The sequence below is a fragment of the Ochotona curzoniae genome, unplaced genomic scaffold (genome assembly GCF_017591425.1).
Source record: "Ochotona curzoniae isolate NIBS_2020 unplaced genomic scaffold, NIBS_Ocur_1.0 contig_64, whole genome shotgun sequence".
Classification (NCBI taxonomy): domain Eukaryota; kingdom Metazoa; phylum Chordata; class Mammalia; order Lagomorpha; family Ochotonidae; genus Ochotona; species Ochotona curzoniae.
Window position 1 is genome coordinate 40,624,809 of NW_024466502.1, and position 21,922 is coordinate 40,646,730.

Here is a 21,922-nt window from a genome sequence, read left to right on the forward strand (position 1 = left end):
TTTGGGCCATCCCTTACTGCTTTCCCAGGCCACAAGTGGTGAGCTGAATAGGAAGCAGAACTGCCAGGATTAGAACTGGCACCCATATGGGATCTTGGTACTTGCAAGGCGAGGACTTTAGCTACTATGCTACTGTGCCAGGACCCCACATTCCTCAGTTATTACTTGCATTAGAAAGAATCTAAGGCACAGGTGTGATGGCTCAACTGGCTAATCCTAAACCTGCAAGGAACTGGGCACTAGTTTCTATCCCAGCTCCACTTCCCATCCAGCTCCATGCTTCCACCCTGGGAAAATAGTGAAAAATGGCCCAAAACCTTGGGACTCTGCACCTGCATGGGAGACCTGAAGATAAATAAATGTTTTAGAACAAAGGAATGGCATGAATAAAGCAATGAATTATAATACTAGATTCTGATAAAACATATAGAATACTCAAGAGAAGAGACAGATAGCAAAGACAGTAATGAAGCTATTGTAGTAGTGGAAGGAGGAGACGATAGGAAATCCAGGAGGCACTGGCCAACATTCAAATACATGCGATAAATACCAACATGAGGGTAGTGGCCAAGGGAATGAAAACAAGTTCACACACCCCAGGATACTGACAGAAAGAACTGACTATGGGTGGAAAGTGTGATATGGTCTTCACCATTGGCATGGGCTAAGATTCAATAGGGGAGGAAGATTCAATAGGGGAGGAATCCCTTTAGACAAGACTTCTCAGAAGCAGTTCAGTCTTACCCTGAACATGGTAGTTCGAGGACACTGCTATCTGTAAGTTCACTTCATTAGCATAAGATTGAAAGTTACGAATAGGTTGACTTTCTATTCACCTTACCTAAATCTTAAAATTCAAGGTTGGATTTAAGCCTACCATATGGATAAGGGATCAATTGAGCCCTGAAGTGTCTTTTGGAAACTCCCATGAAGGGCATTTGAAGTTTGTGAACATATTAGAAGGCAAACTTGGGGCCTAAAGTGTGCATATTCAGCAGACCTGCCTGGATTCTTAGCTAAGGAAACGAAAACGAATGAAGATGAGCCTCCAAGGAAATAACCACACTATTATTCAAATGGAAATAAAAGAGATGCATGTTTCCAATGACAGAAAGGAAGAGATGTTCCTAATATACCATCACCAGACTGAGCTTATTAGAGCTTAGCAGTCTAGAAGCAAAAAGGTCCTGTTTTGGAATGGGCTTGGTTCCAAAAACTTTTCCAGCTGAGGTGTTAAAAACTAAGCCTGGGGTGCTCTGGAAGCAACGTTGGAAATATTACTGACAAGCGAATTCAGGAGAGGTTGGGAGATACCACCAATATCACATTGAGATTAATTTTGGATGCTAACTCAGTGTTGGGACTGGGAAGATGATGTCACTCGCACACGATGACTGGCTAGAGAGCAGACACATGCCAGTCTTTCTTTAGTTATCTTGCAAAATTTAGATCTTGCTAGAAAGAAACAAAAGTCAACTTTGCTCAGGTCTTTCTCTCTGAGTTGATCTGTCTTTTTTAATAGTTCTCTCCAAAGTTGCCCATGATGCTACAGTGCTCATGACCCTCATGCTACCCAGAAATTCCTGACCTTCACAGTATCTCATGCTACTAAATCACCCATGTTCCTTAATCCCCCAAACTGAAGATCTTGATTTCGTTGCATCCCTTATGCATCTCCATGACTTTGACTCAAACTCCTGCACATAAAATCTAGATGATACATCCCTAAGAGAGTTGATCTCAAAAGGAAAAAGTCTATGATATTACTGACATTGAATCCAGCACTCCAGTTTCTTAATTATAAAGTACTTTTCACTTTGATTTAAAAGCCAAGCATGTACACATCTTAAGCTTTTTCATGTATAATCTATTATATCACATCAGTATTAAATTTGAATTCATATTTTTAATATTGAAAATGTTGCCAATTCTTATATGTCCAGAATATTCTTGAGAATACTGCTTCCACTAATACCTGTACACAAAGTGTACTTACTACATCACTCCCACCTTACGCTCAAACTTCTTACTGCGTAAATAGGCTCAAAATTCCGATCTGTCCCAGCATTTATCCAAAACAGATAAATAAATTGCCATTTACAATTATAAATGTTAACACTGATATTATTCAATGCCTTACATAATCTAAATCATAATCTCCTCTCTTTTATACCAAAACTTATGGGGTCAAGTGTTTGGTACATGGGTTAAGACACCATGTGGGATACCCACTGCCCATATGGGATTACGTGAGTTCAAGCCCCACTTCTGCTTCCTCTAATGTATACCCTGAGAGGCAGCAGGTGATGTTTAAGTAGTCAGGGACCTCATATCCAAATGGGAGACCTGGACTGAATTTGCTGCTCCTGGCTTCAACATGGCCCAATCCAGGCTGTTACAGACATTAGGGGTGTGAACCAGCATATGGAAGATATTTTTCTCTCTCCCTCTTCATCTTCCACTCATAAATAAATACACATTTTTAAAACTAACAAAGAATTTTAAAAGTTTGTTACTTCAGCTCTTCACATCTGCAAGTCATATTAACTATCCTGAAAAAAGAATTGTGTGTGAATTTTGATAAGTAGTAAATAATGAAAGAGACAAATGAAGACCACACAAAGCTAAATGCTCATTTCTACCCTCTTCTTTCAAGCTGAAGAACCCTAGAACTAAATCTGAATTGTGAAATTGGAGTCTGTCCCCAGTCAAAGTGGCAGACTTAATGCACCATTAATCTGGTCTGCTCTCGGCTGCCAATTGAAATAGTCACAGTCATTCGATTTTTAAGGAAAAGACAGTACCGCGGAAGTACATTCCAGAGGTCTTTTCATAAAAACCATCCTGTGTGCTCCATCTGTATGTGCAATCTGCTTGTGTATTTTCAGCCAGCTTGCATGGGCAGATTAATGCATACAATTAGAAAGCAACCTCACAGGCATTCAATAAACTGCCTTCATTATTACACTCAGGAGAGTCCCTTTGGATGTCAATAAAAGCCTAGTTTTCTGCCTGTTAGCTAAATAATTGACAACACTAAAAATAATCAGAAGCAAATGAAGGAAGTCAGGAACAAGGTGTTGAGGAAGAGCACATTAAGAGACTCGGGGTGGTGTCACAGGTTGCTGTCTTGAGCTTTTTCTCCAGCAACTTGGATTTACCATCTGCTCAAGTTCATGGTTTCTCCTCTGCAGAAAAATGCATCATTCTTGGCCTGCTATTTGAACCACACATCACAGCACACAGAAACTAGAAAGCTACTAACTGATTTGAAAAAAAAAAGTTCTTATTTCTGTTTCTATTTATACGCCTTCATTGGAAAGCTTTGGGGAGAGTCTGCTTTGGGGGTGGCAGGTGAGCAGCTGGTTAGATGATGAAATCTTTGTGCTGTTAAAATTCCAACGGCTTTCTTAGACATTGTATTACCCTTAACTGGTTCTCAGAAGATGTGAGAATAATTTGTTATACACAGGATATGTCTTTTCTAAGTTCCTTTCTGACTTTGAGCTACGTAACAGATATTCATTTCATGAGTTCCTGATCTTTTAATTTCAAAAGTAATTCAAAACACAGTACTTTTTTATAAATGAAAAGGAACTTGCATATATACCTCTCCTTGTGTTTCTCAATAGGCTTTAAAAATTGATTTGAGATACTTCTCATTTTTAGCCAACTTCTCTTTTTCCTGGCTAACTGGGACTTTCATGTTAAGTAGAAGAAAGAGCAAGAGTGAAACGTGCATGTAATTGAATTCAACTCCACTACTGGCATGCAAGGTGGCTGAGGGCAAAACTTGTTTTTTCCTTTACACAAAAAGAACACTTGATCTTTGGTATTTAATGAAACATAAACTTAAGAAGCTGTGAAACCATGAAAGAAAGGAGGCTGGGCAGCACCACCCCCCAACCTCTGAAAACCACAAGAGCCTCTTACCCTTCACCTCACCATCTTAAAGAAACTTCCCAAAGAATGAACCTGTTCAACCTCCTAGTACTGTACTGAAGACCCTCTACTGGTACGCTGGTACACAGGTCTTCTCGTTTCCATTGTAAAACTGGGATGCCACAGGGCAATTGCATTGTTCTTATTTGGACCATACTCCTTAGGTCCTCAAACTTTATTTCTCTCAACTCCCCAAGGAGACATTCTCATTCACTGTATGCACATGAAGGAGGAGGTGGCAGTACATTAACACTCAATAGCCCTCCTGTATCTCTACAAGGTATCAATTTCTCCCAGCGTTTCACTTTCCATTAGTCTCCTCAATCCCATGACTGCCTTAGAAGAAGAGAGAGAAGAGACGAGTCTATGGATTCTGAGGCTAAACTGAGAGTAGTGCTTATTTTAGCCAAGAGCGAACACACCACCAATGCCTCCATTATATCGTTGCATCTCGCTCTCATTTTCTGGTCTGGAACGGCTGAGGACCAGTCCCTAATTTGCTAAGGAGAAAACTAGGGGATTAAGAAACTTCTTTTTCTGTTCTTCTCTATGAGTGTTAAAGCAAGAAAATGGCACTTAGAATAGAGGCAGAACATCAACGATATAAGAAAACTAGAGGATGTTGTCCTTGAGGGAGAGATGTGTTGTAGGCTACCACAACAATGGCCACCCCAACACCTGAATCATCTTAAATTTTAAGTGAGAGACCACTTTGGAAAGAGAGAATAGAAGGCAGTTAGCGAACACGCCACATGAAAGTAGACCAATTACTAGTTCTGGTGGGATCAGAACTCTATAGAGAGTCTTCACAAAAAGAAAGATCTCACTCAACAAGGACGTTTGCAAGAAGCATCATTTCAAATCCCCATAATACTCTAACACTTTTATTTCATTCACATATTTTCTTCAATCCTTACAAATATCCTATTAGACAGATAGCATCATCGCAATTTTCAAAATGAAAATGGTAACAAGCTGATATTTGAAGAGACTGAGTAGTTTGCACAATATCACAACTTGGGAATTGTTCTAGAACACCACACACAGATCAGTTTGGTTCTAATTCTACCATCTGTGGAATTAATGCAGGGCCAGAAACAGGATTGTTTGGTTTGCCTTCTTTTAATCAGTGTTTAAATAGCCTAGTTGTTGAAAGTGAAGGCATAAGCTTATCTTTAAAGCCTGCATAACAGACTTATCTGCTTTATAAACTATATAGTAATTTCCCCACATATATTGGCTGTTCTCATTCAGAAATTGCACTGGAAAGTCACTGTGGTTTATGACCACCAATTGGAAATTTTAACCATAACTACTAAATAATTTCTCAATTCTTGTCAAGAAAAAAATACAGCTACCTCACAATCTGTTTTGTAAATTCAAACCTACTCTGATAAAAAATGTCAAAAACAATTTTATTAGAATTAATATATGCTCAATCATTCACTAAAAGAAAACAGGAAAACTACAAATGCATTGTAGTCCTCCTCAGTACATTAGCTAAACTCCTAGTTTAGATTCTGCTTGGGTATGTTATTTCAAACACCTCTTCCTTAAATTGATATGTTGGAAATCAAAATAATCAGAAACACGTTGGATTACCAAAGCACCCAACCTTCAGTTAGTTATAATGGGAAATCTCTCAAATTTCATAGTCTTATTGCAAATCAACTGACTGCAGAAAATATTGTGGTGAGTACCAATATTCTGTAACATTAGACCCCTGCTTATATGGTAATAAGTTCAATTACATGAGCGATGTAGCATGCAATAATCTGATATCACATGGTTTTGTAAGAGAATCACAACCCACAGGAAGCTGAGTGAACAAGATGCCCATATGGATACAAAGTTCTGACAAACATAAACTTACCGCTGCTGATGTTCTCTGTAGGCTTCTCTTCTAAGCTTTTCTTGAAGTCGTTTCTTCTCTTCTAGCTTATTGCTCTGAAATTACAAATATCATATTGTAACCAGTAGAACCATGATGTTAAAGCTGTCCAATGGTCAAAACCCTTAGGGTCACATGACCTAGCCCTTCAGTTCACTAAGGTTCTCTGACAACGACTTTCTCAGTCCCCACAGTTGCCACACCGGGTGCCAGGTGCGCCACTGCTCTCCCAGCTCCTCTCTTACAACTCACTGCTATAACCACAAAAACCAATATTCCACATTCAATTCTTTTCATCCAACATTTTTATGTGGCATTTTCAAAATGCTCTAATGAAAATTCCACACAAGTCGTGTTATATGAAAATGATGGTAAAATGATTGGCTAGTTCCCACAGAATTTACCTATATACCCAAATCCTACCAAAACATTCAGGAAGAGGTTCATAAGCCAACTCCCTTCAGATTTGGGATCAGATACTGAAAGCTGTTGAAAGACTGAACAGCATCTGCCATTTAAAAAGGAAGAGGCAGCACAAAGAAAGTTATCCACTTGAATAACAAGGAGTTCTTTTTTTAAAAATTAGCTGTTTGAAAAGCCCCAAGAAAAGAAAATTCATATTTAATACTGCTGTCACCATGGCACTGGCATATTTTAGTCTAATTTAAATAACCTAGGAACATTTGCTTTTTGCTCACATGGCACAACTGTCATTTTTTACTTGTTTATGAAAAACAAGTAAAATTCCTAGACAACAAATTTAATGGGGTGCTGAAACAAGTTCTGCAATTTGGGGAAGATACAAAGTTTTAAATGAATCCAACAGAGACAGCACACAGCTGTATTTGCTTTAATAAAAAACTGGACTGTCTCAGAGGAGGATGTATGACACAAGAACAATGGAAATCATCATGTTCAAACCCTGATGCGACTTTGGCTCCATCTTTCAAGGAAGGAGAGAAAACTGTTCAGATCGCTCATGTCCATGAAAGCCTTCATCCACGTATAGCTTTCCCATGATAAAAGGCAAGAGTGTTTAATGATTGGAGTTTCAGAATAAACTGGGGGAAAAGTACTAAAGCTAGAGAAGTCAATTATAATGCAAGCAACTGAATTATTACTGAAACAGAAAATTCAGAGATGAAAACTAATAGCAAATCCTGAAACTGAATAAATATATTTTCATTCTAGAAACAATTGTAACAAAATCAGGAATGGGCACTTGTGACGGACTTCCTACATCCTCGCATTTGGGGGAGAGGGATGGGAATCAGGATGGCGACAGACTACAGGCCAGTACCTGATGTTGATTGAACCAATATTTGGAATGCTAACATCAACAATAATGACAAGGGTAGGCATCGTGGAACAGTGCATAAAACCACCGCTTGTATATCTGCATTCCATATCAGAATTTATGGGAGTGAGCCCTGCCTCCGTTTCTGATCCCCTTCCTGCTAATGCACATGGGAGGCTGCAGGAGATGGCTCAGCCACATGGATCAGTGCCACCCACTGGAGTTCTAGGCTCCTGCTTTAGCCCGGCCTATCCCTAGCTATGTTGCATTTAGGGATTAAAACCATAGGCAGGACTCGAGGGGTGGTATATGTTCAATGCCTGCCCCCCAGAACATTTTGAAATGTTCTCCTATAAATACAAAATGTAAAATATCTAGAAAATGAGACTCAGATGGAAGAAAACACAGACTCAGCCTTAAGTTCATAATCAATGACTGAGTGGCCTTAAACAAGTCAAATAATATCAGAGTCCCATTTATTCAACACTTACTAAATATCTAGTCTGCAGTTAGTACTTTCTCAAATGTCAGGACTACAGCTATCCGTAGAACAAGCCCCACTTGGGAAATGTCAGAGTCCAGCTGGGGATATAGATACGGAAGCAGTGATGGCCAAATGTGAAATAAGTTAGAGGATGCCAGCTTGTGGATGACAGAATGTGGACACAGAAGAGGATAGTGAGGAAGTGCTTTCAGCAGTTCCACAAACATTCATCTGCTGTCAACCTTTTAAAAGGCACACTCCATGGAGGCCAACTCAAGTCAGGAAGCTGAAGAACGTTCAATGTGTGCAGGTACTAATTTCAGATGAGTGGCATTTTCAGGGGAAAATGCAATTAAAAGATAAGCTTATAGCTTTCTTCAGGTTTCCCAAGGGATCGGCCATCAAATGAAAGGATTAAAACATCACAGGTTTAATGAGAGGTAAAAACTTGAGTTGGAGACCAATCTGAACAACAGAATTTTAATAGTTAATTTATCATGAAGAAGTTAGAACTTGAAGAGTGTCCATTGTATTTTCCAATTAGGAACACCATTGGTGACCTTGGCTGAATGTGGACCAGAAAAGCACTATATACAAACCACACCTAGCCCATCAAGGAGCAAAGAGAGCAGTGGGAGGATCAAGTCCTAACCAACCGGACTCAGTGTCACCCAGAATGCTTTGACTTGGGTGACGGCTAAAGAAAAATTCCCAGACTGACATCTGGGAACCAAATGTAGCAGAGAAATCTTTTCAGAAATGGAATCCTGATGCTTGAAATAGAGAATTTAAAGCAGCCAGAATAGAGAGATTCAATTTGCTTGGTTTTCTTTTGCATTTTATGTGAAAGATAATGTGTGTGTTGGGTAGTATATGTGATTGAGAGACAGAGAGATAGACACAGAGAGACAGAAACAGTGTGTGTGAGAGAGAGAGATCTCACCTACCAGTTCACTCTCCAAATTCCTGCAACAGCCAGGTCTGGGGAGCTGGCAACCCGGGGTTCCCACGTGAGCCACAGCACTCAATGACTTGAGCCATCACCACCACCACAGGTGTGCATTAGCAGGAAACCAGAACTAAGAGCTGAGCTGGAACCAAACCAGGGTTCTCCATGTGAGATGCCAGTGTGCCAAGCAGCATCTTCACCACTGCACCAAACGCCTACCCGGCTGCAGTTTGTTTTAGGATGAGAAACTTGAGTACGATTATACCAAGGAGAGCAAGGGATGGAGAACAAACATAATGGAGAAAACAAACACTGACCTATCAGCAGGAGCTCAGCTGATAGAGCAGCAAGGGCCTGGGAAGTCAGGGGAGAAGCTGAGACGGTGAAGAAAGATGGAGAAATCTGTCAGAGGAGCAAGGCAAGGCGTGTCCTTATTCCCCCTGAGATTTGATGGGGCAGAAGCAACAAAACAAGAGCAAGGAAACAAGAGAAAGATATTGAAAAGAAAGTCCTATAATAGTGCTAGCAGCTAAAGTCCTTGCCTTGAACTCGCCCCAGGATCCCATATGGGCACCAGTTCTAATCCCGGCAGCTCCACTTCCCATCCAGCTCCCTGCTCATACCTGGGAAAGCAGTCAAGCATGGCCCAAGCCTTAGAACCCTGTACCTGTGTGGGAGACCTGGAGGAAGCCCCTGGATCCTGGCTCCTGGCTTCGGATTGGCCCATCTCAGCCATTGCGACTACTTGGGGAGTCAATCATCAGATGGAAGATCTTCCTTTCTGTCTCTCCTCATCTCTGTATATCTGACTTTGCAATAAAAATAAATAAATCTTAAAAAAAAAAAAAGTCCTATCTTATAAAAGCAATGCCCAGCCTCTTGGGTGTCCTAGTCTGTCCTTCATCAAAAGGAATTCACTGACTTGAAGCAGTGATGCAGCCGGCCTCATGAGGTCCTCACCACCAGATTCAAGGAGTCATTTGCTTCTCTAATAGGTAAGAACACTGATGGCCAACACTGCCTAGAGGGTTTGTTTAGGGGAATTCTAAGTTTGGGCAGAACTTAGCTGCTACCTTCACATTACCTTCACACTAACCAAAGCCCTACTGGCCATTATAAATTCCCTTAAGATCGCAGCATCTCTGAACAATCAAAGCAAAATTGCAAGCACCACTAACCAACCAGGAACTTGGACATGAGCTGATCACATACCACACAGCACCAATTTCAATCTTTAAGAACATTCACCTCCAACTCCTCTGGGAGCCCAGGGAGTAAGCAATAGCTGCCCAGCTCCTTGCTCTTTGCAATAAATACCTCCTTTCTTCCACCTCCCTGAAGCTAGTGCATGGCTGTCTGGGTGATGAGAACATGGACTTGATTTGGGGACTCCAGAACAACATTTCCACTAATTTGGTTGGCAATGATACTTAAGACTTAATAGTCTTTATTTTCTATCAAGTAAGAGATAATGTCATGTGCTGAGAAAGAAAGGAAAGGGTAAGAAGAACATAATTTGGGCTGTGTCTAAAACACAAAGGAAAAATGATGACTTTAGGCATTACTGAAGTCCCAGCTGAGGCAGAAACTATAACCTTGCTATAGTTTAAAAAAAAAAAAACTTGGTGTATTTTTTTTCCTCCAGCAACATCATGAACGTTTAGTGACTGTTGTTTTAACAGAGTCAAAGGGATAGTATTAGGGCCCAGCATGATGGCTCAGTGGCTACATCCTTGCCTCACAATTACCAGGATCTCATGTAGGCGCCAGTTCATGCTCTGGCTGTTCCACTTCCCATCCTTATCCTTGCTTGTGGCCTGGGAAAGCAGTCGAGGACGGCCCAAAGCCTTGGAACCATGCACCCATGTGTGAGACTAGGTGGAGGTTCCAGGATTCTGGCTTCAGATCAGCTTAGCTCCAGCCACTGCAGCCACTTGAGGAGTCAATCAGCAGACGGAAGATCTTCCTCTCTGGCTCTCCTTCTCTCTGTATATCTGACTTTCCAATAAAAACAAAAATAAATCTTTTAATAAAAAAGTTCACAGCCTATTCTAAGAAATATCATTAAAAGTTCACAGAAACATCGTTCACATTTCAACATCATGGGAATTTATGCTCATGAGATGCCATTGTGTTTCAACCACCAAACATTTAATGCTCCTCTATCATCCACAAAAATATGAAGGAAGAATATATCTTGGAAACACTGGTATTCCTCAATAGGCTTTTAAATAAAAATGTTCCCAGGTCTTATCCTCCCCTGCAGCCCCCTCCTATTCTCTCTCACTCTCTCACTCTCTCTCTCTCAAATAAATCTTGCTTTGTACACTGAAAAAAAGAAATAAAAGAAATAGAAATGTTCCCTAGTTTATAAAAAAAAAAAATGTTGAAATAATTTCCACCATGCTGAGGTTTACCCTTAAAATTGTTCTTAAGCCTTTGTTCCTACTTGCCTCTTAGAAATAAGAAAGCAACACATGGGGACTCCTCAACACCACTGCAGTTTCCGGTGCATAGCTGCCATTGCATTGGTTAGTTCCTGTTCCATGATGATTCTCAGTGTCTGCATAAAACAGACTCGCAGTGCTCCACATGATCTTAGGCCAGTCGCAGCTTAGTGGAAAGAGCAAGGCAAGGCTTAGGATGCCACTCAGACTACTAGATGGCTTCTTGCATTTGCTCAGATTTTGGGGAAACCTAATGAAAGTATTTGGAAAAGACACAATACTATGTGAATATGAAATTATTTTAGACATATATAGATTAATGGCAGAAAAATCTATATCCAGGAGGCAGGGAGGGTCATTCACATCCAATCGAAAGATTGGATTTGTTTTTTAGGTATGTGGATATTATGAAACTATTCAGAAAAAAAAAATAGGTATTACTCAATTCATCAGTAGGATGCTATAGTGAAGGACGGTGCCGTCTCAGCACTCCAGTTAGGAGATAACCTTCCCAGTCAGCCTGCCTTCCAGCACCAAAGAAAGTTCTTTACCTGGAATGGTGCCTTCTTTTTTAACCACCTGCTACTTCTCTGAGATTCTAATATTACAAAAACACTGTCTCTGCTTTATGGATTTCTGGGAAGAAAAATTAACACATCATTATAAAAACACATGAGTTGTATAAGTTTTCTATGATCTCTTGAACAAATGATTACAAATTCAGTAGCTTAAAACAGTATGAATTTAAAATTCTAAGGTTCTGGAAATAAGAAATCCAGCATGAGTCTCACTGTGCTGAAATAAGTGTCTCTGGGTGTCTGAGGGGGAAGACTGGAGGTCTTTTTCAGCTTCGACTGTCCCCCCCGCCTCCTTGGCTACTGGCCTCTTCCTCCATCTTTGAAGCCAGCTACCGAGGATGAATCTGTCACGTCATCTTTCTCTTCTGCCTCCTCTTGCAGATTTCAATGACCTTCTATTACATTGAGCTCACGTGGATATCACAAGTTCAACTAGCAAACTTATGCCCCCTTGTGAATATCAGTGACCCTTGCCTGTATAAGAGAACATATTCCAATGCTCCAAGGACTTGGACATCCTGAAGCATTATTATGTCTACCACATGGATTAAAATCTACTGTAAAATCCACTACTAGTGAGTATACAACATGCAAAATTCCTCACTAAATCTTCGCACTCCTCGCCCTCTGAATGTGGGTCTTAGGGGAGGAAAAGTGAGTAGCTCTCACACTTGGCATTCAGCGATGCTGCACTGGCAAATTTTGATCAACCAATTCTGCCATACAGCGGGGCAACAGAGGCGGAAGTATAGTATTTACTAATTTCTATAATATAATCTTTTTTAATCTGTATCTTATTTTTAAGTTTTACTTATTTTAATTTTTATCTTTCATCTTTTCATTTTATTTGTAAAGCAGAGAGTCAGAGATGGACAAAGATTTTGCTGGTTCACTCCTCGGACGCCCTCCAACATGCAGGGCTAGCCCGGCTGCAGCCAGGAGCCTGGAACTCAGTCTCCATCTCTCACATGGGTGACAGGGATCCACACTTAAGTTATCACCTGCTGCCTCCTAGAACACAATCAGCAGGCAACTGGATCAGAAGCAGAGGAACTGGGATGCAAACCACCTCATTAAATGCCTGCCCTTGTCATGTACATATTCCCACCAAAGTCAATCCCAGGCTGTCAACAGGAAGTCAACCAGCTCAAGAAAATCCTGCTATTTACCAGTGTACTCTTATAAGTTAGTACAAGAAGGCTCTAGCATACTAGAAATGCATACGTCAAAGACACATGATGGCACTTCACAAAACTCCTGGAAAGATGGAACTATGAGATTAAGCTTATTTTGGCACAAAAGAAAATTTTTCAAATCCACACATAATTTTTTCACAGTACATATGTCCTTGAGCTTTCTGAAGATCCCTACATGCTCCAGGCAATTCAAGTTGCATGCATTCCAGGGACCTCTCCATACTTCCCTTTCATCCAAGGGAGTAACTCCTTCTGGGTCTCCCTGACACAACTGAATACTTTTCGCACCTTGCTGTTCATTCCGAGTCAAAGAACAGCCACACACACTGGCTAAGGAGCCACTTTACTCTCAATGTTACACACGCACAGAGTGACCAAGCTTAGAGCCAGTGGTCCCTTGGGGCTATTCCTTAGCAAGGGAAAACTGAATGGAAGGCAGACAAAAGGCAGGTCAAGCCCAGACAGCTGGGTGGCCTGGATCCTGCCTGCCTGGGAGCTCCTCGGCGGCGGCAGCCACTTGAATGAGGAGAAGGACAATGTTTTGTAGGCTGGTGTCCATGTGTGTATTTGCTGTGCATTTTAAAGACTAAGTGCTCCATAAGCACAGCTATTATCACTTCCCTTGGCCATTTCTACACTGGCAATGTGAAATATGTCATTACTGGCTGGCCAGCGTCCATTTTTCCTTTGTCTGACACAGGCTACGGTTTAAACAGGCTTATATGCAGTACAAAAAGCCACAGTCGTACACGCGACAGCAGACACTGGAGTCCTGATGGCAGTGCGGGCCTGGCAGTATCAGACACGAATTTGTGGGAGGGTGGGGTCCGGAGAGTGGCTCTATCTTTTGCAAGGTTGTTGAGACTGATGCTCTCCAAAATTTCCAATGTGTACTCATCACCCAGGGAGCTTGCTGGAGTACAGATGCTGATCCCAATGATCTAAGAAAGAGCCTAAGAAGCTGTACTTCTACAAACTCCCAGGCTATGCCAGTGCCACTGGCTCAAAGGCCACACCTTTAAGAGAAACAGTCAGTAGACCAGCTCTCTTTCCATTTCTTCCTTTCCCATAGAATGCACAAGAATCATAAAGGTAACAGGTTAGGAGGAACAACCAAACTGCAACGTCTATATTTGATGACTGCTCAATGTCTAGTGTTCCGGTATAACTTGGAATGAGAGGCATGTTGCTTTTACCCAATGTCAAGAAGACAGTTCTAGCTGCTAACATTCATGATAGACTGCATTAATGAACTATGAAAGCCCCATATATCAGCCAAACGTGGATATCAGTAAAAACTAATGAGGACCGTGTAGGATAAGAGGTGGCAACACAGTAATTTTTCAGCAACTGAAACAGGTGTTTAGCGTAGCAGCTAAACACCATTTGGAACCTGAATTTGAGGTTGAGGATCAAGTCTCAGCTCCGCTCCTGACTGCAGCTCACTGTTAAAGCCACAGCCTGGGGTGCAGCAGGTAGTGGCTCAGGCAGCTGAGTCCCTAACCACCCACAGGGAAAACCTAGGTTTATTTCCTGGCTCTTGGCTTCAGCATGATCCAGGAGACTGGCTGCAAGCATGTGGGGAATGAACTAGCAAACAGGAGAGTGCTCTATCTCACTCTTTCACTGACTCAGAATCTCTGCTAAATAAAAACAAATAAATAAATAACTCTTACTTCAGTTCTTGGTGATGACTTCATGATTTTCTTTGCTCTACCTTAAATGTGTCCATCCAGATTATACCATTTCCTTTAATATCACAAAACCAATGTGCAAAATTTCCTTTTAAGAAGAAAGAGAGGGGCCCAGTGTGATAGCATAGTGGTTAAAGTCCTCTCCTTGCATGCCCGGGATCCCATATGGGTACCAGTTTTAATCCTGGCAGCTCCTCTTCCCATCCAGCTCCCTGCCTGTGGCCTGGGAAAGCAGTCGAGGACGGCCCAGAGCCTTGGAACCCTGCACCCGCGTGGGAGACCTGGAAGAGGCTACGGGCTCCTGGCTTAGGATCGGCTCAGCAATGGCCAGTGCGGTCACTTGGGGAGTGAACCAGCATAAGGAAGCACTTCCTCTCTGTTTCTTCTCCTCTTTGTCTATCTGCCTTTCTAATAAAGATTAATTTTTAAAAAAAAAGAAGAAATAGGAAAAAGAGACAGATCAAGAAAAGATGACTGGAGGATAGAAAAGCACAAGAGGAAGACAGGCAGATGGAAAAGTTATTGTAATAAAAAAGAAACTATTTCCAGGGGAAAGTACAATATCTGATCAACATTGCTGAAGCAAATTTTGCAAATCAAGTTTTATAATCTTGTTCTGTAGCTGCAGGGTTTTAATACAGCCCCACCTGTGCAAATGGAGTATTTCTTTCCACCCCTTGACCCTTCGTCTCTGCAGTAAGAGGATGTTCTCGGTCTGGGGAGAAGACTCATCTTACAAGGACAGCTCAGGGAGGGTTCGAGACTTGCCCCTGATCAGACAACACAAGAGACACCTCCTGGGAAAGAATAACCCTCTTCCGCCAAGGGCCAAGAGAGAACGCTCCAGGGGGAGGGGAGACTCCACGCTCTGACATGTCAGGTGAGCCATCTGCTTGTGACTTTATTAACTCTTGACTGTTACAAAAATATCTGCTGCTTAATAAGCAGGTTTTAATTTTGAACACCACTTATTCTTTAAAAGTAAAGAGAATGGAATGAAGGATGTTAAGGCAGGAAGGAAGGACAGCAGGAATTAGAGCTGCATCTCCTCGACCTCTGCCTGCAGCAGATGCCACATGCATCGTGAGTCACACACACATCCCTACACAAGCAACAATTGACACCAACTGTAGATTTGGACTTTGTGGAGAACAAGCACGGGCCAAGAACATCCCAGTCATCCTCATTCCCTAGCAGACAAGCTTTTTTTTTCCTCTAAAGATTTATTATTTTTATTGGAAAGGCAGATCAGATTTATAGAGAGAAGGAGAGACAGGAAAAAGACATTCCATCCTCTGGTTCACTATCTAAATGGCTGTGATGACTGGAGTGGAGCTGACCCAAAGCCAGGGGCCAGGCACTTCTTCCAGATCTCCAATGCAGGTGAAGGCCACAAGGCTTTGAACCATCCTCTGTTGTTTTTGTAGGCTGTAAGTGTAGGGGGCTAGATGGGAAGCAGAGCAGCCTGGACAAGAACCTGCACCCATATGGAATCCTGGTACTTACAAGGTAAGGAATTAGCCATTATGCCAGACCCACAGACAAGTGTTTTTAAGAAAAAAATTTCCCAACTCCCACAAGGAATATCAAAATTAAAACATCACTTTTTTTTTTTAGTTTTTAGACTTTTTAGAGTAGATCATATCACTTATCCTCAGGTACAAATTCACATGTTTTAAGCTATCAGTAAGGAGGCACGTTTGCCTATAACACACTTACTCTGGGCAGGTGCATGTTTGACTACACGTATGGCCATGTACTCACTATCTGCCTTCCAGCCAAGTGCACAGCTACTGCTTGGGTCAGTCCCCAAGGAGTGAGATGATGTGGTGACTGACAACTCAAGCTCCAGGGCCAGTCCACTGCCTAGCTGCAGAGTGTTGGGCTAACTGTCTACACTCTGAGTCAGTTTCCTCAATTACTCATTGGGTAATAAGGATCACCCATGCTTCACAGGGCTACCATGAGGATTCGATGAGTTCATTGGAGTCCAGTGTCTAGATGAAAGTCTGCTATGCCGCACGTAGTGAAGGTGGCCTGGGTCAGCCCCACCTCTTACCTTCTCTCTCTGAACTGCCTTCATTTTTTGCAGTTCAGCTTCTTCTGCTGCCTTCCTGATTCTTGCAGATTCTTCTCTTTTCAGCTAAATTGCGGGGAGATTATAGAGGATAAAAAAGCAGTTACATTTTTCAGCCTCAACTTCTGACACACAAAATTATAATGAAAGGTAAATTACAGTATTGTCTCTGCTATAACCTCACCGTGATTGCAGGTTGCTCTGTGGAGCTGCCTAGATCATGCAGAACGGTCAGACTATCTCCTGCCCAGCAATTTTGTAATCTTTCCATAGCTTCCATGGTCTGTCCATCTGTCTGCCTGTCTGTCTTTCTCAGTGTCTCTCTCCGAAGGAAATAGGAGAAGGATAAAATAACTTTTCCTGATTATAAAACTTGTACTGTTCAGTATTAAAAAAAAAAACATTGAATATTATAAATCTCTTCTGTTCCATATCCATGATGGACATGAGACAAACAAATCCAAATTCTTGAAACCAAATCATTCAAAATACACCAGACTCAGATCTATATTCATTGTAAAATCCCCGTCATCAAACTGACTGATACATAGATGGTTTGGATAAAAATTCTAGGCATTTTTCTACTTTTCCCTTCCTGATTTTTTTGCTTTTGACAAGTGCTTTTGCACCTGGTTGAAAGGTGTTAGGTTTTCAGTAATGCTATTGTGTTACTTCACAGGTCCTTCAAAATGCTGGCACTCAAATTCCAGGCTGAATTTAAACAAAAAGAACGGGAGACTGACCTTGAGCTGGTATTTTGATTGCGTTAGTTGGAGTTGCTGCCTCTGCCTGACTTCCTTCTCACCTTGGCTCCCACCTAAGGAAGGAAACACATGAGCACAAAGCGAACATGTCAGCCCTGAAGAAACAATGAGATTTGTTCCTTCACCATTTCTACATTCCTGGAAGGAACACACGCCTAGCTCCCTTAATAAGAATCTAAACACTGGCAGTTGCAGAAAGCAGAAATGGAGCTGTGCAGAAAGACAAGCCACATGCCCAAAGGCAAGGGCAACCCAACGAAGGTATCTCTGCCATGAACCACTTCTAGGTTTGCTTCAGAGGAGGCCGGGGAGAGCACCCCCAGCCGCTGGTTCCCAATCCCAAATGGTCACAGTGGCAAGTTCGGTGATCAGCAGTCAGGAGCACCAGCCAGGTCCCACCTGAGTGGCAGGGAACCAATTCCATGAGCCAACCCCACTTCCTCCCCAGAGTCTGCACTAATAGGAAGCTTCAGTCAGCAAGCAAAACCAGCCAGCCAACCCAGACAGTCCCAACTGAGACACGGGCCTCTCAGATAGCGTCTTAGCCACTAAGCCAAATGTCCAACCCATTTGTGGGTACTGAAATTTTTACTTAGATCAACTTGAAGCATTATACTGAACGGTAGGAGTGTCTGCTCTGGAAATTCTAGAACATCCTTCCCACTTGAGTATGACTATTCATGCAACTTGATCAACATGATGACCGATGATGTTTCAATCGCCTTATGTCTCCTAACGCTATTGTTTTTTGTGTACAAGCATTCAAGCTCAGAAAATTCTCAAGGGTCTTGCCACTAGGTAAGACTTTATAACCAAGTTTTTAAAAATACAATGGAAATATTACAATGAGTATTCATAGTTATTGTTCCTTCTCTAGGTGCTCCAGAGAAAAATGTGGATGCTAGATGATTTGTTTGCTTTCCTTAAAATCCTGAAATCACTTTAATCCAGAAACCCTTAACAGTTTGACAAGGTGAGAACTGCCACTAAGGGCCTTTTCGGTGTTTACGCCAGGTGAGGACAGGCGTCATAAAGGCTCTTTTGACATAATTCTCGGGTGCACTGGTCACTCCGAATGTCAGTTTTCAGAAGATTCATGCTCACAGAAGAAGCATTAAAACAATGTGTGCTCACTGTAGTTTTTGTAGTTGAAGTGCTAAAGATACCACAGGGACTTTTCTTCTGAGTTACAAAAGATATATATGGCCCATTTGGATTTGGCATTTGAGTCACTGTCACGGGGAGTAAGGACACAAAGAAATCGTGAAGACTATTAGAAGCCTTTTATCTAATGTCACAGCCCCTTTCAAGTGTCATCTACAAACACGCCAATATTTTAAAGGATACAGAAATGGGGAAGCATTGAGAATTAGCAAGCATAGAGATAGCCAGATGTCTCAGGATGTCAGATTTCGTTTAAAATAAATCTATAAGCTTAATACATTCCAGAATCATCTTTTCTATCTTCTATTGTCCCCACTGCCCATACCTGCCCATTCCTGCAAACTTCATATGAAAGTCGACATGAGATTCCTACTTATTTTCTGCCAACGTCCCAAGACAAACAGCTGTGTCAACTGCTCCACATTCTAAAGTGAGATGCCTGAGTACTAGACAGAATCCTCCAGAAGGTACCTGAAACCCAGCTTAGAAAAACTTAGCAGGCAACTACCTTCAACTTACAAAGCAGGGTTGGATAGGTCAAAGCGAGGAAGAATGTCTTTCTGAATTCTGAATTCCATCTCCCCTGTCCCTGGAGGACAAATCTTCACATCAAGGTAAAGGAGGCTTAAGGAAAACTGTGTGGAGACCTTCACCTGCATCCCTAAGACAAACAGTGTCCTAACAGACCCATGCTGACACAGAGCTCTTGTTAATCGGCTGCTCTGTTGGGTTCCCAAGAAGCAGTGGTTGCAATGCAAAGGGCCTAGGTCCCAGAGTTCAGGAAAGAAAGTACACCCAGGGGTTGCCCTTGCTTCTAATCTGATGAGAAAGAACCTCCATCTGCAGCCATCTTGAAGCGACAGACTCAGCAGGGCTACTCAGAGAACAACGCGGACCTATCAAAGCCAACAGTGAAGGCAGCATCTACTGTTGGCAGGATGGCTTGTCACCTCTAGCAGGAAGGCCAGGTGAGAGAGGCGTGACAGGAAGGGATGCTGAGCAGCACAGGGACCCCTGGGAAGGCAAACTAGTGGCAGCCCCAGGGCTCAGCTCAGTACAGAGCCTCACCTCTTATATCCTCTTTCCCCTTTGACCCCAGAGGTGTCAATCTAGGAAAACGCAAGTCAATTGAAGAAAAACAAATTTTAAAAAAAGATCCAGCGTGATAGCCTAGTGACTAAAGTCCTAGCCTTGAATATAGCAGGATCCCATATGGGCACTGGTTCTAATCCCGGTGGCCCTGCTTCCCATCCAGCTCCCTGCCTGTGGCCCGGGGAGGCAGTCGAGGATGGCCCAAAGCCTTGGAACCCTGCACCTGCTTGGGAGACCCGGAAGAAGCTCCTGGCTCCAGACTTCAGATTGGCACAGCTCCTGCCATTGCGGCCACTTGGGGAGTGAACCATCGGATAGAAGATCTTCCTCTCTGTCTCTCCTTCTTTTTGAATATCTGACTTTCCAATAAAAAATAAATAAACTTCTAAAAAAATTTTTAAAATAAAGAAATAAAGATCCAGCCACACAGCCCTTCCACCTACTGGCTGCCTCCTGGCAACAGGCCTCGGCTGGGGCAGGGGGCTCACCTCAGTTTCCATCCACAGGGTTCTGACTGGTACCTGTGACTGAACATTCACACTGAAGTGAGACCCTTTGCTGCTGAAGCAGTTGAGTAACTTTATTCTTTCAGTATACCTAATACAACCTAATTCTCCCTTCATGCACAGTGCACGGGGGAGGCTGAGGTGCACAGGCAGCGTGAAGTGTTGGGACGAGCCCCTCAGAAGGACTGACTTTCTCCCTGTGTCCTGCACGTCGGGATTGATTATCAGAGAGGTGACACTGGAGATGAATCCTTGTCATGAAATGTGGGCTGATGGTGACAAAACGGCTACGTTCACTCATGAAATGATTGCCACATTAGCTGATGCTGAACTCTATCTTGGAGAAACAAGAACTTCACTGAAAGTGTCAGGAGTTGCTGGTGCCCAACTCAAGCCATGCCCATATTCACGCGAGAAGTGTGTGTGGTGTTTGAATCTTCCAGAACAAAGAGAATGAAGGGCATAAACGCCTTCCATTAGGTGGCTTTCCCTCTGAGTGATCCAGATGTGGGCCCAGACAGGCCAGACAGCTCAGCACAGGGCACCTGCCACTGTGGTCCAAAGTCCACCTGTAGATGACACCCGGGTGACTTTTCCTTTGTACTCACTCTGGGTCCCTAGCTCACTCTCATCTTTGCTTTTGAAATGGACTTTCCATTCCTTTTTTTTTTTATCCCATTAGCATTTAACTGGCATGAGGAATGTGCTCAGAACAGCCTTTCCTCTCCCCTTGCCCAGTGCAGTGACAGGGCACAGGCAGTGCCCAGTAAGCATTCTTCAGAGTTGATTTTCTAAGGGAGTTCTAAATTCTTGGGCAATTACATCATCACTTCATTCCTGCCATAATGGCGGCACCAGACATCTGCTTCTCACAGAGAGCAGAAACAATACACACGCACAATTCAATGTTTCATCTTTCAATCAATTCCATCCCACACAGCACAACCACCAACTTAACAATGACACATGCAAGGTGCCAGCAGGATTTCCCCTGGAGGACCTGCCCTTCCCCATTCAGGTAGCCAGTCTGCTTGCTTGCTTACCCAGCTGCGTGGGCTCCAGGTATACTGGCTTAGCTCTGTTCTCTTCTCTCCACCTCTGCAGGTTCGCCAGCTCTTGCTCAGCAACTAAGCCAGGTTAGAAAAGTCAAACAATCAATGATTAGAATCCACAAGCAGATCAGTACCTTCAAAGCATACAATTGCCATCAAAGATCAATGAGCCACAGGCAAGCCAGGGTCCAGCCCTATCCGTTCAGATTCATCTTGGGCCCATGCCTAGGGCATTCTACCAGAACTGGCATAACTAGCTTTCCTACTGAAACAAAGAAATACAGGTTTTCTTTTAATTCTGGCATCCTTAAAACCCTATATCAACTTATGTGAAAGACCTCCTAATGGAAAACATACTGAAAATTGGAATACTCATGCCAATGATAATTTTTCACACAGGGGCAAACATTTCCCCCAGAGAATCTTTACACCCATATTGTTGTAAGTGATCCCCATGCTTACTGTAACTGTGAGGCACAAATGTCTGCGTGCGGGTGGGCACCTTGCTCGGGTCCTGGCACTGGGGATCCCTAGGCAGAACCTACTCCCCAGGGAGCAGGGCTCACTACCCCGAGTATTCACCTGGGACACCAGGGGGCGCCAGAGAGACATTCATGCCCCTAAAACTTGATTGTCTCAAATGCCCATTATAATACAAATGTGGAAAAAAAAAAATGCTGAAACATCTCAAAATCTACATCATACTGAGGCTCCCATTTCTGCTAAGTATTGGAGTCAAAAATATTTAAGATGTCAAAACTTTTGAGGTTCTGCTGGCCAAATGCCCGC

At 42.6% G+C, this 21,922-nt stretch overlaps 1 protein-coding gene across 2 annotated transcripts in view; it reads right to left on the reverse strand.

Moving 5' to 3' along the window:
• EPSTI1 (epithelial stromal interaction 1) overlaps positions 1-21,922 on the reverse strand; it is a 92,749-nt gene that overhangs the window by 51,163 nt on the left and 19,664 nt on the right. For both annotated transcript variants that reach the window (XM_040991356.1, XM_040991357.1), the window contains exons 4-7: positions 21,125-21,208; positions 17,299-17,372; positions 16,538-16,621; positions 5,816-5,889 (exon numbers count right to left, since the gene is read on the reverse strand). In XM_040991356.1, coding sequence (XP_040847290.1) covers positions 5,816-5,889; positions 16,538-16,621; positions 17,299-17,372; positions 21,125-21,208 — 316 coding nt within the window. The remainder of the gene's footprint in view (positions 1-5,815; positions 5,890-16,537; positions 16,622-17,298; positions 17,373-21,124; positions 21,209-21,922) is intronic.